This window comes from Trichosurus vulpecula, chromosome 7 (genome assembly GCF_011100635.1).
Source record: "Trichosurus vulpecula isolate mTriVul1 chromosome 7, mTriVul1.pri, whole genome shotgun sequence".
NCBI lineage: Eukaryota > Metazoa > Chordata > Mammalia > Diprotodontia > Phalangeridae > Trichosurus > Trichosurus vulpecula.
In genome coordinates this window covers 12,196,029-12,216,741 of record NC_050579.1, presented here as the reverse complement: position 1 = coordinate 12,216,741, position 20,713 = coordinate 12,196,029, and the positions used below count along the sequence as shown (strand labels likewise).

The window sequence follows — 20,713 nt, the reverse complement described above, 5'->3', positions numbered from 1 at the left end:
CTCCATCCCACCAGGAGTTAGCAGTAGAGTCTAGGGGTGGGGGTGGGGAGTGGGTTAGTGCAATCCCCCTAAGAGGAGGGTGCCCCACGAAAGCCTTGTGACTGGGCAAATCCCTTCCAAGCACCGGGCCTCAGTTTCCTCATCTATAAAAAGCCAGTTGGAGAACTGTAGTCTAGATATTCCAGGCTTCACCACACCTGCTCTTCCCTCTGACCTGGTCTACGAGGAGTCTCCTACTTGGCTTTTCTCCCTGTGTTTGACTGCTCCCCTCACAGTGGCCTAAACAATCTTCCTGAGCTAGAGAGAGGTTTGGCCCCGTCTCCCCATGCATGGCCATGTTCTGTAGCACCATTTGGCTCCTACTGTCTTGTCAGCCTTCTTCCCCTTTCTCCCAGCTATACCCTCTGGACATACCCACAGGCCCTCCTCGCCCCCAAGCACCTCCCTGGGATGGTGTCAAGACCTACTTCCTCTTACCATCTCCCAGTAGGCACAGGCCGGCATGTCCCAACCAGCCACATAGGACATGGTTTGTTGGGTTGAACATGGGTTCCTTCTCTGGGTAGTGCTTTCTGGTTTTAAGGACCAGATCTCTTTGGAGGAGGAGATCTCAGATAGAGGTATTGCTAAAAATGACTTCAGTTTTGGGTTTGCCAACCCAGGCTGTGAAGGGAGAGAGGGCCGATGGCCTCCAGGACAGACCCAGCCATCACCTCACCTGGGCTGAGCTTCAGACATCCTGGGCAAAGCCCCCTTGGACATTCAGGCCCTCAGCAGGTGAAGGTGAGGATGACCCCTTGTTTTGCCAAATGACTATTGGTTCTCTGGAACAGTGACCTCTCCTAGTTCAATTATGAGCATCTGATTGACAAGTAAGTCAGTAGGAACATATCACCTGGGGGAGGCATCATGGTGGTCAATGAGAGCCAGCTGAGGAGCTTGGACGACTTCATCACTCTGGGCCCTACGCACAAAGGAGGTGCCATCTGTGCTGGTGGAGGGCTCCTGACATCAATGGAGTCACAGAGGCAGACCAAAAAGTGGGTTATCTGCAGAAAGCCCCTCCCACTCTCCCATGAACCCACATTGTCAGGCAGCCCTCCCCTGGCTGGGGATTTTTCACCTGGGCTGGGGAGAAGGCAGAGGCAATCTGACCAGAGGTGCTTGGCATCTCCCTGGCTCTCCAAAGTCCACCACCAGATGTGTCTCTGCTTGCATAGAGGGGGGTGGGGTGGGGAGAGAGGAAGACACCCTCTTCCTGGGGAGCTGTCTCCTACGGCCTTTCTCTGCTTTCCTCGGGGAATGGTGGTAGGGCAGCCCTGGGCACGTGTAGCACCGTGCCACACAGGCTCTTGAAGGAGGACCAGGCCTAGTGGGAGCTGAGGAGCCCCATAATAAGCTTGTTCCAGGCACAGACAAGAATATGTCCCTGCCCTCAAGGAGCTTACACTCTGCAAGGGGAAATTCTCTGTAAATAGAATCAGGTAGTTCAAGGGGGGGAGTGGCCACACTGTGGGCTCCAGGGGTGGCAGCACCAGACAGAGCAAAGACTTCCTGAAAGGGAGCCAGGGCCAGGAGGAGGAGGGAGGCCGTTGCAGCCAGTGTGGGGGAACGATCTGCCAGTCAGTTTGGCTGGAATGTGGAGGATGTGGGAAACAGTGCCGGAAAGAGGAGGAAGCCAGATGAGGGAGGCCTTAAATGTCAGGTGGCTCAGTGGTTAGAGCTCAGGGGCTGGCGTCAGGAAGACTCATCTTCCTGAGTTCAAATCCTGCCTCAGATACTTTCTAGCTAGGTGACACTGGACAAGTCACTTTACACTGTTTGCCTCAGTTTCCTCATCTGTAAAATGAACTAGAAATGGCAAACTACTCCAGCATCTTTGCTAAGAAAAACCCAAATGGGGTCACAAAGAGTCAGATATGACTGAAAAATGACTGAACAGCAAAAAAAAAAAATGTGAGGCAAAGACTGTCATTTATCTGAGAGGCACCAGGAAGACAATGAAGATGCATACTGGTCCGGCACGGCCAAAATGCGTGTGTTCAGTTTCCTTGACTACCTTGTCACACACACACACACAGTATCATTGTGCAGAGCATTCAAACACCTGCTCCCTCCCTTGCACGGGCTCATAGCATTGGAAAGCACTGCCCAGATCTACTGTTGGCTGTGTGACTGCGTCTCTCAAGCCTCAGCTTCCTTCTCTCTTGGAGGTCCCTTCCTAGAGCAGAGCAGAGACTATGGCAGAGAGAGGGCAGAGCATACCCCAAAGACCTGGGCTTCTGCCAACCTCTGACCCAGCCTATTTGTGAGGCCCCAGGCAGCCCCTTCCCTTCTCAGGGCCCCTAGGAATTCCCATCCTAGGATGGGGTGAGAGGTGGGGGGGGGGTGGCCTTTCAAGGTCACCATCCTACAGAATCACCTTCTCCAAAGAAGCAGTGCTCTGTTCCCCACATCTCCATTATTCCAGAACTGATTTTGAGGGGCGCAGATCGCCCAGAGAATTCCCCAGACCTTTTGCCTCTTTCTCCTTTGCATACGGTACGAGCTCAATACCCAATACAGGTTGAAATGAACCCCTCCTCCCAAGGGCAGGTTGCAGTGATGGCTCTGACCAGATGGACCCCACACCTCCTCCAGCTCAGGGTGGGGCATAAATGGAGAAATGTGGTCACCAGCTGGGCATCAATGCTCCTGGGGACCCCAACTTCAGATCGATGGCCACTTGCCCACTTCAGAGAACTTGTCTTCTCCCCACGGACTTTGCTTTCTGCTCTGACACACAAGACGACCACTTATAGAGAAACATCCATATTTCTGGTGAAGACTCAACCAGACTGGGTGACTTCCCAAGAATGCCTTGAGATTACCCAGAAGCTTTAAGCTGGCCTCAGGGACCTCACCCCCCTCCCCAAGAGTCTCCGCTGTGTCCCCAGGGGTCCTCAGGCCTCTGCTTAGAGACCTGCATGGAGGGGAACCCTCCCCCTGGAGGTGACCCATGAGGGCCAGCCCCTTGTCTGCCCTCTGGGGCCAAGCAGAAGGCTGCACTGGACAGCCCCTCATGCACTGGGATACAGTTCTCCTGTCACCCGATTCAATTCAATTCTGTTAGTCCTCATTGATTGAACAGCTTACATGTGCCAGGCACTGTGTTAATAAGCACTGGGGATACAGACAGGAAGAAACAGACAGTCCCTACCCTCAAGGCGCTCCCAGTCTAATGGGGGTGGCACTGGCTGTAGCCCACTTGGAGGCTCAAGGCCTTTCAACCAAGCAGTCAATAGATAGGAGATCATTGAGCATCCTGCGCTGGTGCTACAGTCCTGAGGCTGGAGGCAAGAGAGAGCATTTGGGAGGCAAGGGTAGACCTGGGCTGCCTTCAACACAAGCAAGGAGCCACTTCTTAGAGTCTGATTCCTCATCTATAATGGAGAGGGACAGACAGACACAGAGAGGAAAAGACAGAGAGACAGAGAGAGAAGGGAAGAGATAGAGAAAGGAGAGAAGAGAGATGGGGAAGAGAGAGAGGGAGGTAGGGAGAGAGAGAGAGAGAGACAGAGAGAGACAGAGACGGGAGAGACAGAGAGAAGAGAGACAGAGACACAAAGACAGAGACAGACACAGATACAATGGCAGAGAGAGAGAGACAGAGAGGAAGGGGAAGAGAAGAGAGAGGAGAGAGAAGAAAGATGGGAGAGAGAGACAGAGAGACAGAGGGAGGGGGAGAGAAGAGAGATGGGAGAGACAGAGAGGGAGGGGAGAGATAAAGAAGAGAGAGAAGGGGGAAGAAAGCAAGACACAGAAAGACAAGGAGAGACAGTGAGACAGACACAGAGACACGAAGACAGAGGTGGAGAGGCAGAGAGAGACAGAGATGGGAGGAGGAATAGAGAGAGGAGACAGGAGAGGGGGAGGGAGAACAGGAGGAAGGGAAGGAAGGAAAGAGAAATTGTATTCTATGAATATGAGGTATTTATTTTTGTCTATGCTCTTCCTAAGCTGTGGAGAATGGGCAGGAGAGAGAGCCATAGAGCAGAAGAGAGTTCCCAGCCTTCTGCCTCTCTTAGTGAAGCCTAAAATCCCACTGGCCGTCTGGCCACCATATCATACACTGTAGACTCCCAGAGAGCTTGTGGTTCACTAAAGCCCTCCAGATCTTTCCCATCGACTATTTAGTGACAACTATCAAGCCCTGCTGTGTGCATGCTAAACTGATTTTCTGACCCAAGTGTAGAAAATTACATTGATTTCTATGGCATTTTGTTGCCTTCAATTTAGCCCACTATTCCAGGCCCTGCGAATGTTCAGCTCCCATTTGTCATCCACAACTTTTTTAGACAGTGATCTCAAAGTGTGGCCCCTGGCAGAACCTTTTTCAGAGGGTCCTTGAGGTCAAAACTATTTTCCTAAGACCCCATTTACCGTTTTTGTCCTCATTCTTTCAGAGGCTACATGACCTGGGAATGAACAACTGGGCTGGGAACACGAAGACCAGGCATCTCATTTACAGAATGGTACTTTGGCCTTACAAATGGACACATCTCCACACACGCCCAACAAACACACGGGGAGTCAAAACATGCAAAGCGCTGAACAACTTGCCTGAATCTCCTGGGTTATCTTGGTTATCAGCCCTGATGGCAAATAAAGCTTCCAGGGACGACCAAGTTCACTCCCAGGAAAAACCCCAAATTCCAGTTGTATTTAAGAATGTCCTTGATTAGGCAAAGGAAGTGATGAATTCTACTAAGCCCACCTTCTCACAGTTTGCTGGATGCAATGGGAGACATGGGTAATGCTCTTCTGCTGCCTAACAAAGAAAAGGGCCCTTTTTTGCTGAGCTAGACTCGCTGCCTTTTTCATGAACACCATTTTTTCTTGAAAAGAGCGACCAACCAACTTTTCAGTCTTGGGTGTTTGGCAGACATCTTCTCCTGAAGTGAACCAAGTGAGTCTGTTACTTCAGGGAAAACAACTGGCCGTGTTTGTTTCCAGTGATAAAATTCGAGCTTTCAAATGAAAATGAGAATTTCGGAAAGCCTGTATCTGCTGCTGCGAACCTGACAGTCCAATCATGAAAGATTTTTCTGGTTCTGTGTTGACAGTAACAAATGGGATTCTTTCTTCTTCTGCCGTCGTATAATGAAACGTGTCAACATTTGGAAGATTAATGTAACTTACGGAGCCCATTTTCCAAATGAACAGGGCATGAAATCACCAAATTATCATCTATGGGTAAAAGACCCTTTCGAAACGAAAGACCAAAGAATTTTAACACAACATGGGTTGATGCCAGGCACAGAGGCCACAATCTGATGGATCTACCGCTCTCCTTTCTAACCGCATTTCTGGGTGAGGATGGCTTCTCTTCAAATGATTCTGCCAAAATAAGATATTGCAGCAGACTGAATGCAGAAGAAAAAAAAACGAGAATCTGTCTTTGATGAAGCCAGACATTAGCAAGATTTATAAATACGTGAAACAGTATCTCCTCATTATTTTGGGGGGAAATATTATTTTAAATTGAAATTGTGAACATGTAACAGACTTATGTTTTAACATGAACTAATATTTTAAAAAATTACTGATTTTAATTTCTAATATGGTAAATATGAAGAGCCCACAGAAACAAAAGTTCTTTGGGATCTTCAATAATTTTAAAGAGTGTAATGGGGGCCTGAGGCCAGAAAGTTGGAGAAGCCCAACTGTAAAACATACAGCTCAATGCCTTTATTCAAACTGCTGATAAAAACACAGAACTGGGAGGGCCAAGGACAGTGCCTGGGGCTGACCTCCACGGGGGAGCCCTGGTCATTGAAGCAGCTTTGGATCTAGGAAATCATGACAGTCTGGTTCCTTTTGCTAGCTCTATCCACAAGGTTACTGGAACAAATGTGCTCAAATGGGTCCGAGTCTACACGTTGTCCTGGTTAACGGCCAGCATTAACCTGGGCTCACTACTGTGGATACAACAAAGGAGCATTTCCGCGTCGTTGGCCCACTGTGGTTAACTGGTCACCCTTCCCAAAGATGGCCCTTGTCTTCTGGCATGGTATCAAGAAGTTGACTGGCAAGGTCGGATGTTCATTCACACGACCATGCTGATTTTCTGAGGAGAGCTTTCTTTCTTCTGTCTTCAGACTTAATCCCAGGGTCACATGGATGCCCCTTGGCTGAGGAATGGATGAAAGGCAGGTGGACAGTTCATGTGAGGAAGGGCTAGCCTGAGCTCAGGGCAGTCCTGCAGGAAGTATTCTTAGCCAAAAATGAGTCAGATGACAACCACCCATCCGCTATTTTGAAAAATGGTTTATTTGACTAAGATCCAGACGACTGTAGGCGGAAGCCTAAAGAAAGGACAAGCAGTAAGCCCCCTGACTCCTGCCCCACCAAGGTGGCCCTTTCCCAGACAATCTAAGGGCCAGACATTCCAACAGATGGCCACGTGCCACCAGTGCTGCTGCGGCTCTTCTGTGGCCCACTGTGAATGACCATGCCCATCAAATTCATGGTCACAACTAAACAATCTGAAAGAATTCCCCTTGAGGCCTCCACATTCGATCCAATCCAAAGCCCCCAGTAATTGGGCAGCAAACCCTGTCAGACTCTCACTGGGGGCCCTTCATCTGGAGGACAGACTTTTCATCAAGATGGACCCCAACCCTCTGGGAGCTTCATACTTTCTGGCAAAGGGAAATGTCTTTGGTGCTGAACAGCAAGACCCCTCTTTCTTCCTTCTTTGTGGCCTGTAGGCATGTGGATTCCAAGAGATCTTGGAGGCCTGTTGCTGAGGATGCTGCTGCTCTTCTGGTCAGCCCAGCTGGATGGGCTGGTGCACATGACTGAAGAGAGAGGAGGCCACTGGACTCTTCCTCAAGTGCCTGGAGGGGGCTCAGTTGAAACCCTGCGACCGGAATTCTCCCTAGAAGCTTGGCTCTGAGGGGGCCATGCTGTGGGTCTCTCCAGTCTCACGGGATGGGCAAGGCTATGTTGAATGCAAGGACACTTTTGAAACAATTCCTGTCATTTAGAAAATGTCTTATTGGAAGATTGGACTTTGGAAAAATGCTTCATAAGTGAAAATGGCCTTTGAGGCTACCATCACCAGATGGGAAAGCTAAGATTTAAAACTGACAGCTTTTCACAGCCTGGCCAATACATTGATGCAGACCCCAAATACTAGAGTAAGCTCTGGAAACATGGCCTCGGAGAGACTCAGAGCCTCCTCTCTCTGCCTGCTGTAGCCTGTCCCCTTGAGGCGCTGACCACCTGAGTGGGGAGCCGCCACATGACAGACTGCACGGCCTGACCAAAAGCCAAAGGCTTCCCAGCCCCTTAGATCTGTCCAAGACAGCATTGCCCCGGCCTCTCCTGGTTTGGCCAGGGTTGGGCTGTAGCGGATGACCTTCAGGTGGACACAGTGGGCCAGGGCCCTAGCGTTCCTCGGGCAGCTCTGGTTTCCGAAGGGCCTGGAGTCGGTGGCCAACTGTCTGTTGAACAATGTCCAGTCCCTTAGCATCCAATTCCTTCAGAAGCAACAGGACAGCATTCAGGATGTTGTTCTGTGGAAACAGGAAGGGGAACCAAAAATGTCATCCTCTCCCCTTAATTCTGAGTCCAGGCCCTCACTGTCCTATAAGAAGAAGACACTCACAGGACGGGGGGATGGGTCCCCTTCCTCCATCCCCCTTCTCGCCACAAGAAAGAATGCTGCCAACGACTCCTCTTGACCCACTTTTTAAAGTTGCACACCCTGATATTAGCCACAAGTTAGACAAACAAGGGGTGAACTGGGGGTCAGAGCAGGGAGGGCTCAGCATGTCCAGCCTGCTTCATCCCAGCTCAGTCTAAAAGACTTCCTGTAACAGGAGTCAACATGCACACCCAAAGGCCTGCAGGGACAACTTCCCACCCACCCAGAATGGGTGGTGATCTACACCCATGGAGGCACCCCCAGACCTACAGAGACAGTGGTGGGTAAAGAGACTTGGCCAGAGAACTCGAGTGACGGGAGCCGGGGGCCTCCCTCGCAACTCGAGGTGGCCCGGCCAGATGTAGCACAGAGGGGAGTGACTGACCTTGGCCAGCACGATGACAAACCTCCTATTACCCTCTCTCATCTCCCTCTGCTGACCCCCAGCTGGCCCTCATCCAGCCTTTCAGAAGGTCAGAAGGTAACTCTGAGCATGGTTGTGGATGTGAGTGGGAGCCTTGGCTGACCAGCAGCCAGAGGGCTGGGGGCCAGGCCTTGGCTCCGAGACACACACTCTCAAAGAAAGATGACCCAAGAAGATCCCTGGGAGCCCTGAGATTGGCAGCACATGGTAAAAGGTCACAGGACAATCGCTCAGCTGCTCTGTCTTTTGTTATCAGGACAACTGTCATACATTAACCCCTTTGAGAAGCACCTCTTCCCAATTCTTTGGAGATCTCTCTAAAGTGCCCTCTCCCCAGCCTGACCCCTGACCCGGCATCCCTGGCTCTCTTCTCCCTCACTTCCTGCCACCCGTTTTCAGGGTGAGTGGAGGGAGAGCGTGGCCCCACCCTAGGCTGGGTCTTCCACTAATGCCCATCAGGCCTGGTGGCCTTGACAAATACAAATGCTCTTTCACTCACTTCAAGGGGCGCTGCCAGAAGTCCAGCCTCCGGATAAGTGGGGAGCCCTGGGACTCCCACAGGCTGGTCCTCGCACTGGGTACATGGGAGAGCGCTCCCAGACACACTCACTCTCTTCTTTCGGGTACTGACTGATGCTCTTGGGGAGAAGGAGGAAAATCGGTCCCTGGAGAGGGGCCTCATGCCCAACTGCTCCCGGATTTTGCTGGTCAAAGACAGTAAACAGAAGAGTGGGGACAGGGGTCAGTCAGAAGAGGTTCCCTTGAGCTCCGCCCTTCCCTCCTGCCTCCAGGCCTCTACCTTGGCTGTGGCCCCTGCTGGTGTGCCTTCTCTCCTCCCTGGGCCCTTCTCTTCAAGGTCCTACCTTCCCCCTTCCCAAGCCCCCTGGTTGGCATTTCTGCTCTTGTAGCTGAGTGTTCCTGGAGGTTGAAAGGCCTCGCTCCATATAAGCCTGGCCAAATCTCTGACGTTTTCGGGCTCGAGGACGCGGATCAGGAGCCGACTTGACCCCTGAGCCCTGTGCTGGCACACGAGGCTCCAGCCCCTCTGGGTGGACTATCCAGGCCCCTGCAGGGCCTTAGCGCTCCCAGGTGCTCTCCATGCATGACACACACTCCATGGGAGCCCAGGCCTGCCCTCTCCTGGTGCCCCCACCCCAAGGTAGAGGCTCACTTGGTCTCCTCCATGCTGTCAGTCAGAAGGTCGCTCTCTGTGTCTGCAGATGTGTCGATGGTGCTCAGCTCACCGGAGAGTTCAGGATGACCGTTCTCAGAGGCCTGCCTGGCTGGAGCGGCCGTGATCTCCTCGCCCTCAATCAAGGCCTGAGACAGTTCTTCTTCGGTGACGGCTGTGGTGACAGCAGAGACCCAAAGTGGCTGAGCCATCCTTTCTCAGGCACAGATGCCATTTAAGTTAAAGTCATACTCAGATATGCCCTCCCCAGAAAAGTGGCCCACCCTTCCCCCCCTTGCCTTGGTGACCAAGGAGAGGCCCAGCCTGGTCATCCCAACACTGGCGCAATGTTCTCTGGGTGGGCCCTGTCACTGTGTCCCTGGAGCTGGCCCAGGCACACCTGACTTAGTCTGATATTCTCTCAGGGCAGATATGTGGCTCCTGGTGACCCAAGGGCAGGCAGAGGCAAGGAGCCCAAAGAGGTGTGGCCCAGGGGCTGCCCCCATCCAAAGAACAAAGGCCTTGGGAAGGGCCTCCAGGAAGGCCAAGAACACTCCAGGCCCTACCTGTCTCACCAGAGGAACAAAGGGCGGGGTATTTTCAAGCTTCCTGCCTCCCCCAGGCCCAGTCCTTCTTCCCTGATGCTGTTGGAGCAGCAGTGCAGACTTGGGGTTGCCCTAAGTGCCTGGTGTACCCCAAGCTCTCCGAAGCCAGGGGAAGCCCTAGGAGCCTGGGAGCACACGAATCTAGGGGAGCCATCCACCCTGTCTCCCAGAGCACAGGAGGCGAGGTTCCTTTCCTCCCTTCCAGGTATAACCAGGGTTTGTGCAGACCCCCAGATTCTCCATGGAGCTCACTGAGGTTCATGACTAAGACATACAGCGGCAGGTTGGGGGTGGGAGGTGCTAATCCTAAGATCTCAAACTAGAGCTGGAAGGGACCCCAAAGGACATCCAGATGAGGAAACTGAGGCCCAGGGACATGGCCCAGGTCATAGCAGGGCTGCTACCAGCCAGGGGAAGGTCTCCAGGGTGGAAGGCACAGTATCTGCTGCTGGGTGACTCACCCCAAGAGACTGGGGTAGGAGCAGACAAAGTGCTGGGTGACCCTGGGTGAACCTCTTCCCTTCTCTGGACAGCGAGGCAGTGCACTGGCTAGAGCACCAGGCCCAGAGTCAGGAGGACCTGAGTTCAAGTCCAGCCTCATATACTTCCCAGCTGTGTGACCCTGGGAAAGTCACTCCACCCTGCTGGTTCCTTGTCTGGAAAATGAGCTGGAGAAGGAAATGGAGAACTTCTCCAGAATCTTTGCCAAGAAAACCCGAAATGAGGTCACGGAGAGTCGGAAATGGGGAGGGGCCCCTCCCGTGCAGCCCGAGCCCCCCGAGCACTGGGTCTGCGTGGGGGGCCGCCCCCACATACTCTGGTTGTCCAGCTTCTGCAGGCCGGGCAGATTGCGGAGCACGGTCATGCGGTAATGCCGCGGGTCGGGGCTGCAGCAGGGGTTTTCCGCCAGCCACAGGACCTTCAGGCGCGGCAGGTCCTTCAGGTAGAAGAGCTGGCCCAGGCTGGAGATGCTGTTCTTACGCAGGTAGAGCTCGCTCAGGTTCAGGCAGCGGCTCACGGGCTCCAGGCTAGAGATGCTGTTGACACTGTGTGGAGGAGAGGGGTTGGTGGGAGGCCCCCATCCTAGCTCGGCCTGGTCCAGAGCTTTCCTCCAGGCTTCTTCCTGCTCCCCAGAAATCCCTCTTCCTCCCTTCCCCTCGGGTCATCCAGGCCAGAAGTCAGACAGGCACAGTGACTTCACTGAGCTCCAGTGGCCTTCCACTACGGTCACTGGGCTGGCCGGCCGGGGCCTAGTCAGTGCTGACTGACCTCTGTGGAGCCACAGAGGAGACTGTCACTCCTGGGATCCTGGGGCCACATGGGCCACACCCACAGCCCAAGGACTCCTAACACCAGTTTGGGATTATTTCCTTAAAAGCTCCATCTTACAGGTGACCTGTGACTTAGACAACAAAGAACAAACACAAATGTCTGCCCTGCACTCCCCCTACCTGCTATAAAGAAGGAAGGACCCTCCAGGAGGATCCTCCCCATCTCTAGGCCGGGTGGAAGGAGGGGTGGCAGAAAGACCAGCTCAGGGACCCTTCTGGAAGGGTGACCCCAGACCCCTCCCAACCAAGGCTAAATCCCAGGAGGCCCTGGCTCTCGCCCTCCCTCAGGCTCAATCAAACAAGAGGAGAAGGATGACCTTTGATCCTGCAGCCATGGGTGGGGCAAGGTACAAGATGCCTTAGAGAGGGGAGGAGGGAGAGGGTGGTAGTCCTGAGAGAGGCTTAGAAGGCTTGGGCCTGAGGGGTGAGGGAGATGACAGGAGGGTGGGGCTGGGACAGCAACATGGAAGCTGGGGAGGAGGAGGTTCTCACTGCTACCAGGGCCTCCTACAGCTGCCTGGTCACCCAGGACGGGGGCCAATCAAGCCTAGCTCAGGAGGTCCAATGAGGGGCTGCAAACCTGGCTCCCCAAACCTGATGGTCTAGTCCCCTGGGAATCAGGGCCAGCTTGGGTGCCTTCGGACTGCCTGCAGGTACCTGGCTTCCAGATCCTGGCCACACTGAAGCTTCACCTGCTCTCTCACCTTGCCCACCACTCATCCTCCCACCTTTTGGTCATTGTCCATTCATTTTAAAAGGACCTGGAGGCATAGGGGGCATCTAGGTGGCGTAGTAAATAGGGCACTGGCCCTGGAATCAGGAGGACCTGAGTTCAAATTCAGCCTCAGACACTTGACACTTACTAGCTGTGTGACCTTGGGCAAGTCACTTAACTCTGATTGCCCTGCCTTCCCCCTTCCAAAAAAAAAAAAGGATCTTGGAGGCAGGTGCTTCTCCCTACCCCCAACTCCCAAGGGCTGTCTCGAGACTATGCTGGGGACCCCGCTCCCCATCCTCACCAGTCCTGGCCATCCCCTCAAAGAATCATTCCTCTACATCTCTCCTCTTTCTCCAGCAAACTTCTAGAAAAAGCCATCTACACCCACAGCTGCCTCCACCTCCTGAGCTCTCCTCTTTGTACCCTGACTCCTGAGTTCATTACCAACCAAAACTGCCCTCTCCAAAGTGACCAACCATCCCTTAACGGACAAATCCCATGGCCTTTCTCAGGCCAAGGCCAAGTGGAAGAAGGTAACCAAGAGAAACTGAGGCTGAAGCTCCTGGAAAGCGCCGAGGTGGTACCTGCGTGTGCAAATATGTGTGTGTGTGTGTGTGTGTGTGTGTGTGTGTGTAACAGGTGTGAATGTGGTGGGGGTGGGTGGCCCTAGGTGTGCATGTGTGTATGTGAGCGTGTGAGCTGGGGGGCCAGAGGTGGCCGGGAGCCCAGGCCCAGCACGTGCTCCCAAGAGAGGGGTTTCCTGGCCCAGGCCCCGGCAGGGGAAGCTTCGGCACCTACCTGAGTGTGATCACTTCGATGCTCGGCAAGTTTCGACAGATGGAAATCTGGGAGCACAAAAAATGCCATCCATTAAGAGGATGCCCCCCTCCCCAAGGGAGCTCTTTTCTTCCTGACCCCAAGGGGAGGGGACCAGCTAGACTTGGCTCTCAGCTGGGTGGGGCCTCACAGTCTCTCTGTTCTGCCCTCCCCACCCCCTGGAGAAGCTGGGGTAGCCAGATGGACCCCCGGCCCACAGCAGGGAGAAGGCTGACTTGTATAAACAAAAGAGATTCCAGAGCACGTAGGCTGGGGAGCCGACAAGCAGGGCCCCTCCTTGGACGGTCTATCATGTCACTGGCTCCTCGGGATTTGGGGGGGCCCCTGTGAATGGAGGCGAAGATGAAAGCTGCACCCACCCACCCACCCGGGACAAAAGGTTCCACTGCCTTCCTAAGGGAAGGGCCAGGTCAGAAATCATCGGCACTTACGTCGGTAAGGCGGCTGCCCCTGAAAACAAACGCAAACATTGAGTTTTTTCGAAATCAGGCAAAAAAAACCCACTTTAAATCCACCCCCAAACATGACCAAGAAATGCAGCCCAAGTCAGGCTGACCCGACAGCCCCAGAGGGAGCCTCCACGGAGCCTGGAGCCCCCCGAGAGAAGGAAGCCAGGGGGTGACGGGGAAGGAAGCCTGGCAGCTGGGGGTGAGAGGGCCGGGGTGCTCCAAGCCCTCCTCCTCCCTTCCTGGGCTCCCCCAAAACGCCTCGTGGGCATTGCCGTCCAGCCGGACAATGCGGGTGACCCCGATGGGCCCCGGTGTGATAAAGCAGCCCAGAAGGCCGGTGGCAGCCAGGGGGTCAGTGCCGGGCTCGGCCCCCGATGGACGCTGGCCCGGACAGCGATGTGGGCAGAATCTAGAACCATGAGTGGGCTCAATAACCCATAGCGATGATGGCTCTGCCACGCCCTATGCTAAGCCCTGTACAAGGCTGTTTTTATTACACCCTCATATACCCCTGGCAGATGGGTGATGTCATTATTATCCCCAATTTACAGATGAGGAAACTGAGGCAGACAGATGACGTGACTTGCTCGGGGTCACACTGCTGGGACGTGTCTAAGGCAGCATTTGAACCCAGGACCTCGATGCCCCGCCTCCCCCCTCCCCTCCCCCCCCCCCCCCCCCCCCCCCCGCAGAAATCAAAGCTTCCCTGAGACAGCGGATCGGGGCTAGGGGCGGGATAATCCTGACTGTGCTAAACCTGACCCAGAGGCAACAGAGGACGAGATGGGGGTGGGGGAGGTGTCCCCTCTTCCTGGCCCGGGGCGGGGGGGGGCGCCCCGCCAAGGCGAAGCGCACGCGCATTTCAGCCGCTCTCCCCCTCTCCCCCCAACACGGCATGGTGCACGCGCAATCCTGCCCACTCCCGGGGGGGGGGGGGGGGGCGCGGGGCGCATGCGCTGTGCTCTTGTTCTGGCTCGCCCCCTCACCAGCAGTTTAGCTTCCTGACGCTCTCCAGCTCCGAGGCCTTGGCCCGGGACAGCACCATTTTCCGGGTCAGCTTCATGGCCTGCCCCGGCCTGCGTTGCCGGACCGCCGGCGGCCCAGCGAGCGAGCGAGCAAGCTACAGACCCACGGGCCGATCGGTGGACCCGGACTACGCCACACTCGGGCAGAGGCACGTTTCTAAGGGGCGGGGCCCGAGCGTCGCCAGGGGGCGGGGCTTCGCGGCTCGCCCGGATTGGCGGGCCGCACCGGTGACGTGTCAGCCACGGGCCCCTCCCACCAGTCCTCGGGACTTGCGCAGAACGGCGCTGTTGTCCAACTTGTTGCTTTCCCCTGCAACGCCCCCGGGCATCGCCCAACTGCCACGTGCATACTATTCTTAGCTCCCAGGCTCCGTCTTGGGTCGCCTCCTTGGGTCGTCTCGTGTCCTATTGTCTGCAGCTGAGCGGCCCAGTAGGGTGGTCGGGTGGCAGCCCTGGTCCTGAGTGATGGACCCGGCACCCCTTGCCCTAAGTCAAAGTCAAGTTCTGGGGGCCTGCAGCCCAGTCCCTCCTTAATTTGAAGTTTGCCCCTCCTCCCCCCGCTGGGCTAGTTGAGGAGGGGATGGGCTGGGCAGAACGATAGCCTACCTGAACGGGGGGACGTGGGGGGTGGTGAGCAGAAGGAAATATCCGTGACAACCGTGTGAAAGGGGGCCCTGGAGGGTGGTCGATCCATACAAGACAGCTGCTGCCCCCAGGAGCTCAAAGTCCATGAGCATTAGATCAACCCCCTTACAGAGGGGTAAACTGAGGCCCAGGTCGGTCAGGCAGGGAGTAAAGTCAGAAGCCAGGATGCCAACTCACCCATGAAAAACAGTGTGTGTTAATATTGATCAGTCGGCCCATACTACGAAGGTGGCACCGGGCTGAGCCTCCGGACCTCGGAGACCCTCTAGTCCAGTTCCTGGATAGCTCAGGAACAGTCTCATATGGAGAGAGGGGTAGTCAGCAGAAACCATTGTACTGGCCAGTCAAATAGAAACTGGAGTTTGGCTTCTGAGGGGGTCCTCTTCTGAGACTGAGTGTGCCGGAGTCAGTTCTAAGGATGACTTGACAGGTGCCACCTCCTGAGATGAGTGTCAGCTTCTTACCTCTCTCCTGATCAATTCTGCACTCCCTGAGGGCAGGCAAAGATGGCCTGGTTCTGTGCCCAGTGCATCTCCAGGCAGCAGCCTCTTGCTCTCTCTGGCTTTTAGGAGGAGGAGCTGGAAGGAGGTGGTTACAAGACTGCAGAGGCACTGCTCTCCATTTTAGGGCCCCCAGCTCCTTCTTTGACCCAGAGGATGCTGGAAAGGCTCCACACCTTTGGAGACCTTTCAGGAGCCCACTCTTGAGAGTTCATAAAAATATATTCCTGGAAATGAATGTGAAGGAGCAACTATTTCTGAGAAGAGAGTCAGTGAAAGAAAGCCTGGCTGCTTAGCTGCCTGGCTGAGACCTCTTCCCATGCTTTTTGGCCTTGGGCTGACCCCCGTTTCCTCCTTCTTGCTTTTCTCTGCAGGATCCTCATGGCCTCTTTGCTCCTGTTTATTATTCATGACCAGAAAGCGCAGACTCTGCCCTGGCTGGTTCTAATTGTTTTTCATGAGCAGGCCTTGGCCTGTGCTGACCAAGGTCTTCCTGACCCTGGTGTAATGGCCTCTTTGGTGTTTCTGAAACTTGTAAAGGAGCCATTCTGGCCTGATTTTCCTTTCTTTGAACTTTCAAGCACCACTTTGGGACGAGCAGAGCAGTCCGTGTTCTGTGGTCCACACGCACCTTCCACTAATGGAGAGAGAGGCTGAAGGAACACTCTCTTCTCCTCGACCTCCCCAGTCTTCTCCAAGAGGCTCAAGGGCTCAGGTGTTTGCTCTCACAGACAGGGTTCTGAAACGCACACCTTCCCTGTGGACTCGGCCTCAGACAGTGCCCTACCCAGCTGCCCATCACCAGCCCCACAGGCCCAGCCTGTGCTGGTGAACTGCCCCCTTTGGGATCCCTGTTTCTGACTATGAAGTACAAATTTTGGATTATGACCTCATTGGTACAGATGGTTCCCAGGCATCCAAAATAGTCCTGGGGAAGGAAGAGGGGAGAGGGTGCTACTGCAGCTGACTGGCCATCTAAGCGGCCTGAGGAAGTCTGAGGGAGCTTCAGGGGCAGGGAAGGGTTCAGGGTCAGGATCCACACAGAGTGAGTGTCCTGGCCGGGAAAGGGCTCCCACCTTGCACGTTGGTGAGGAGGGAGAAGTCTGGCAGCCCAGGGGTGTCGGAGGCTCTTTACAGTATTTGGTGAGGTGGGGGGACCTGCGAAGCCATTCAGTCTAAACTGGACCTGTGTGAGAATCTCCACTAGGACACACCTGACAAGTGGTCATCATCTGGGCACCAAGAGCTTGCCGCCACCTTCTCTGACACTTCAGGAAGCTTCTAAACATCGAGCCTAAAACGGCCTCTTTGCAATGTCTGCCCATTGCTCCTTGTTCTGGCTCCAGAGAATTATTCCAAAGGGTGAAATAGCCAGTAATCACTTACACTCTTACTATGTGCCACTTGCTGTACTAAGTGCTGGGAATACAAATAGAATCAGAAAGAAAGATAGTGCTGCCCTCAAGAAGCTTACACTCTAGTGAAGAAGCTAGGGGTGGGTGATGGGAGAGAATGAGAGGGCATTTTTGTCCTAGTCTCCTTAAATGGGAGGGTCTGGGAGGAAGTGGCCAATGGGAAGGTGACGCTTGGGGTGGGGGTGGGGCAGGGCTATTTGGTAGTGTGAGAATAGTCCTGAGGTGGGATGGCCATCCAAGGTCTAGAGGGTTCTATGGCCTGGTACAGATGACCTGGGGAGCTGAGTCAGCTTGGAGGGAGCTGGAGATACCTCCAGGTTGCTTCTCGACCTCAACCCCACCTTATGATTCACAGATTTGAGGAGTGTGGTCCCCTTCCCTCCCCCTGGGGAGGTGATGCTTTGCCCGAAAGGCGACCTTGCTGTCCCTGAACCTAAGTGATCACTATGGTCACAGCTTCCCAATGTCGTCCTGGTCACTTAAGTGCCTCAAAGGAGCCACCCATATGGAGTCCCAGGGGAATGAACACACCCTGCCCTGCTGACCAGACCGTTCCTTGTGGAGGCAAGAGGGGCCATGTCTAACCAAGCTAGGTGCTGATACTGGGTCTGAGAAGTAAACCTCCTTTTTTTTTTTAAACTCTGAATACCCTGTGAATGCCTCATTTCATTCCAATACTGACCTCAAACTGGTGGGACTGAATCTCCCACCATAGGGAGCCACCGACTGGAAGCTGAAGGTCCCAGAGGGTTGTTCTTTGGCATCCCCAGAGTGCCTAATACAGGGCACGCCCTCAGTGAGAAAGGGCAGAGGTGAAGAGATGGACCATGCAATGGCCCTTTATCGGAAACTGTCCCTGCCTGGTTTGGCCCTGCCAGCCCTCACACAAGACAAGCACCTTCATTGCTCTCATTGGCCTTCTCCATTGCCAAGGGATGGTCTTGTTCCAGTATTGTAAGGGTGGGTCCCCCCACAGCAGACCTCCGGCCAGGGCAACGGGGGCTCCCAATCCTCTGAGAAAGGCTGAGGTTCCTCCTGGGCCTTCTGGGGAACATGCCTCATGAAGTCCCCGGACCCAGGCCCAGAGCTGGGAAGAGGCTCTGCAACCAGCCTAGAGGGGCTGTCCTGCCCAGTATGCTCCAGTCCCCTTATTGGATGGTAGCAAAAGAGCCCTGGCTTGGAAGTCAGAGGACCCAGGTTCAGGTCCTGTCACTTACTGTCTTTGGGACCTTGACCAAATCATGCCCCCTCTCTGAGCCTCATTTCCTCTTGTGTCAAGTGTAGAGGTTGGGATCGATAGCCATGAGGTCCCTCCTAGTTCTAGATTTGGGATCCTATGTAATGGGTTAGTGGGGGTTGATGCAATCTCTCCCATTGAAGGGTCTGGGGAGCCTGCTTCTGGGAAGGCCCTGCTGCCCCTCAACTTAGGGCAAGTGCAGACATTCTGCTTCCAGCCTGCCAACCATAAGGAGAAGGGAAAGAAGGGTTATTAGGATAGCTCCTACTATGTGGCTGCCAGGTCTGTGGTGAGTGAGAGAGTACCCCTGAGGACAGTCTGCTTTCTCTGCAGTACCTTATCTGGCAGGAGCCAAGCAGGAGCCTGTAGTGAGCCAAGGTCTTACTCCCTCCCAGATGCCTTTGCTGGTGTTCATTGGCTGTCCTTGCTGAGCTGTGCCACCCAAACCAGCCTTGTGGTCAGCTGTTCTTGTGGAGCATCCTGCTTCTGTGGCCCACCTGTTCTTGGGAAAGACAGTCTACTCTCCACCCTAATCCCTCTTCAAACCTTCCCTTGGTGGTTTTCAAGCAGAATTGCCCCTGCCTCTCCTTTGTGCCTTGTACTGGGGGCCTCTAGAGTCTGATTTTCCTTTAGTAAAACCTCAGCTTGGCCTCCTCTGTATGTGAAGGGTCGGCTTCACCCCATTCATACAAGGAAGAGCTTTTTGACCCGTTATGGAGCCAGAACTGGGGGCAGGGGCCTGGTGCTTGGCTGGTCTCTTAGAGATGGTAGAGACACAGTGTTGTTGGGAAGAGGTCTTAGGCCACAGACTACAGGCCTTGGGGCTTTGCCTCTTGGAGACGGCCATGATCTCTGGGGCTTTGAAATGTGGTGTTGCTCCACTGTTTCAGCGTCTTCCTCACAAGAGCCCTTGGAGACATTTCACCATGATGCCCATTTTATAGAGAAGGAGACTGAGGCTTGGAGACAGTAAGTGCCAGAAGTCATGGAGCTGATGAAGGGCTGAGCCAGGATTTGAACCCAGGCTTTCCTGACTCCAAGTCCAGGCCTCTTTGCCCTGTACTGTACCCTCCTCCTCTCTTCCTCCTCCTCTTCCTCCTCTTCCTCTTCTTCCTCCTCCTCTCGTCCTCCTCCTCTCTTCCTCCTCCCCCCCATTTTTGTTGGCTCATCTACTTCATCACACCTTTTGGTTCACTCTCCTCCAATTCTTTCCCAAGTGGTATTTGGAACATCAGAGTTAATTGGGTCCTTGCTGCCTGCCCTACTTCTTTGGTGCTGTGTTCCTTGGCTCTGTGGGTACCCCAGTGCCAACCCCCCCACTATGCTCTGGGACAGTACTGAAGCCTGTGACAGGACATGTTGGCTGCCCTCTTTATGAGTGTGTCCAGAAACACAAGGGCTGGTCAAGCATAGTAACAAGCACACCACCCAGGGGTATCTGTTGTGCCTTGCTCCCAGACCACCAGAGCCTGCCTGGTCCCTATCATTCATTCGATGGAATCATCTCTGAGTATCCATTCTTAGGATGACAAGTTTCAAAGTCCCTGAAAGGGACTTTGGGGATCATTTCAGCACTCTTGGTCAATCTGAGCCTCAGTTTCCAGATCTGCCAAGTAGAGGGGGTGGACAAGGTGACCTCCGTGACCTGCTGCTGCACAAACTTTGGGCTTCTGAGCTAGTCCAATCCCTCCACATCCTGCCCTGGGACCAATTCTCTCACTCAGTTGGATGTAGGTGTTTGCCTCTGTTGAGAATGGACGCTAGTTTTGTGTTTGACTTGCTCCTTGATAGAGGAAGGCACTGGAAGGTCCTGGAGGAGGAGAGGAAGAGGATAAGTCCTCAGTGGGGCTAGACTGGGAATGGAAGGCTTCAAGGAGATGGAAAGAGGAAGAAGACCTCCTTTGGGCTACCTCCTGTGTGGTGGTGTTCTTTAAATGGGGGGGGGAGAGAAAGAGAGAGAGAGAGAGAGAGAGACAGAGACAGACAGAGACAGACAGAGAGACAGACAGAGGAAGAGAGACAGAGAGAGACAGATAGAGGAAGAGAGAGAGAGAGAGAGAGAGAGAGAGAGAGAGAGAGATAGAGAGAGAGAGAGAGAGAGAGAGAAACAGAGGCATGCTTGTGTAGGCAGGATCCTCATGTTCACTGCACCAGCCCACAGCTCTGCACTGGGAGGACTCTGCCTTCTCTTACCGGCTCACTCTTTCCCCAGCCCCTTGGGCTCTGCAGTCTGATTGGAGCAGAGTTACCAGCAGCCGTGCTCCTCCTCTGCTCCTTCTTCCTCCTCTTTCTCTTTCTCCCCTCCTCCTCCCATCCTCTCCTTCCCTCCTTCCCCCCTCCCCCTGCTCTTCTCTTCTGAGCCGCAGTCAGCCCTCAGATACTTTGGCAGATGCTTCTGTCCGCAGCAGCCCGAGCTCCGGGAATAACCCAACTGGCTTTGAGGGGGAGGCCAAGTGTTCCCTGCACCTTGCCTGGAGCCCTGGAGACAGAAAGGCAGGGTGGGGAGCCCCTGCTTCAGCAGGCCAGGTACCATGGACAGCTCCCGCTCCCCAGCTGTGGGCTGTGTGTGTGTGTGTGTGTGTGTGTGTGTGTGTGTGTGTGTGAGAGAGAGAGAGAGAGAGAGAGTGTATGTGTTTCTCTCTCTGTGGGGGGGACTTGGCCAG

At 54.4% G+C, this 20,713-nt stretch overlaps 1 protein-coding gene across 1 annotated transcript; it reads right to left on the bottom strand.

The window, feature by feature from the left end:
* Positions 1 to 5,708: 5,708 nt before the first annotated feature.
* Positions 5,709 to 14,417, bottom strand: CFAP410 (cilia and flagella associated protein 410). The gene is made up of 7 exons (XM_036766060.1): positions 14,215 to 14,417; positions 13,211 to 13,229; positions 12,741 to 12,787; positions 10,710 to 10,939; positions 9,289 to 9,463; positions 8,617 to 8,821; positions 5,709 to 7,562 (listed from the first exon to the last, which is right to left on the bottom strand). Exons 1-7 carry the CDS (start codon positions 14,289 to 14,291, stop codon positions 7,434 to 7,436), a joined length of 882 nt encoding a protein of 293 aa, XP_036621955.1. The 5' UTR covers positions 14,292 to 14,417; the 3' UTR covers positions 5,709 to 7,433.
* Positions 14,418 to 20,713: the final 6,296 nt, after the last annotated feature.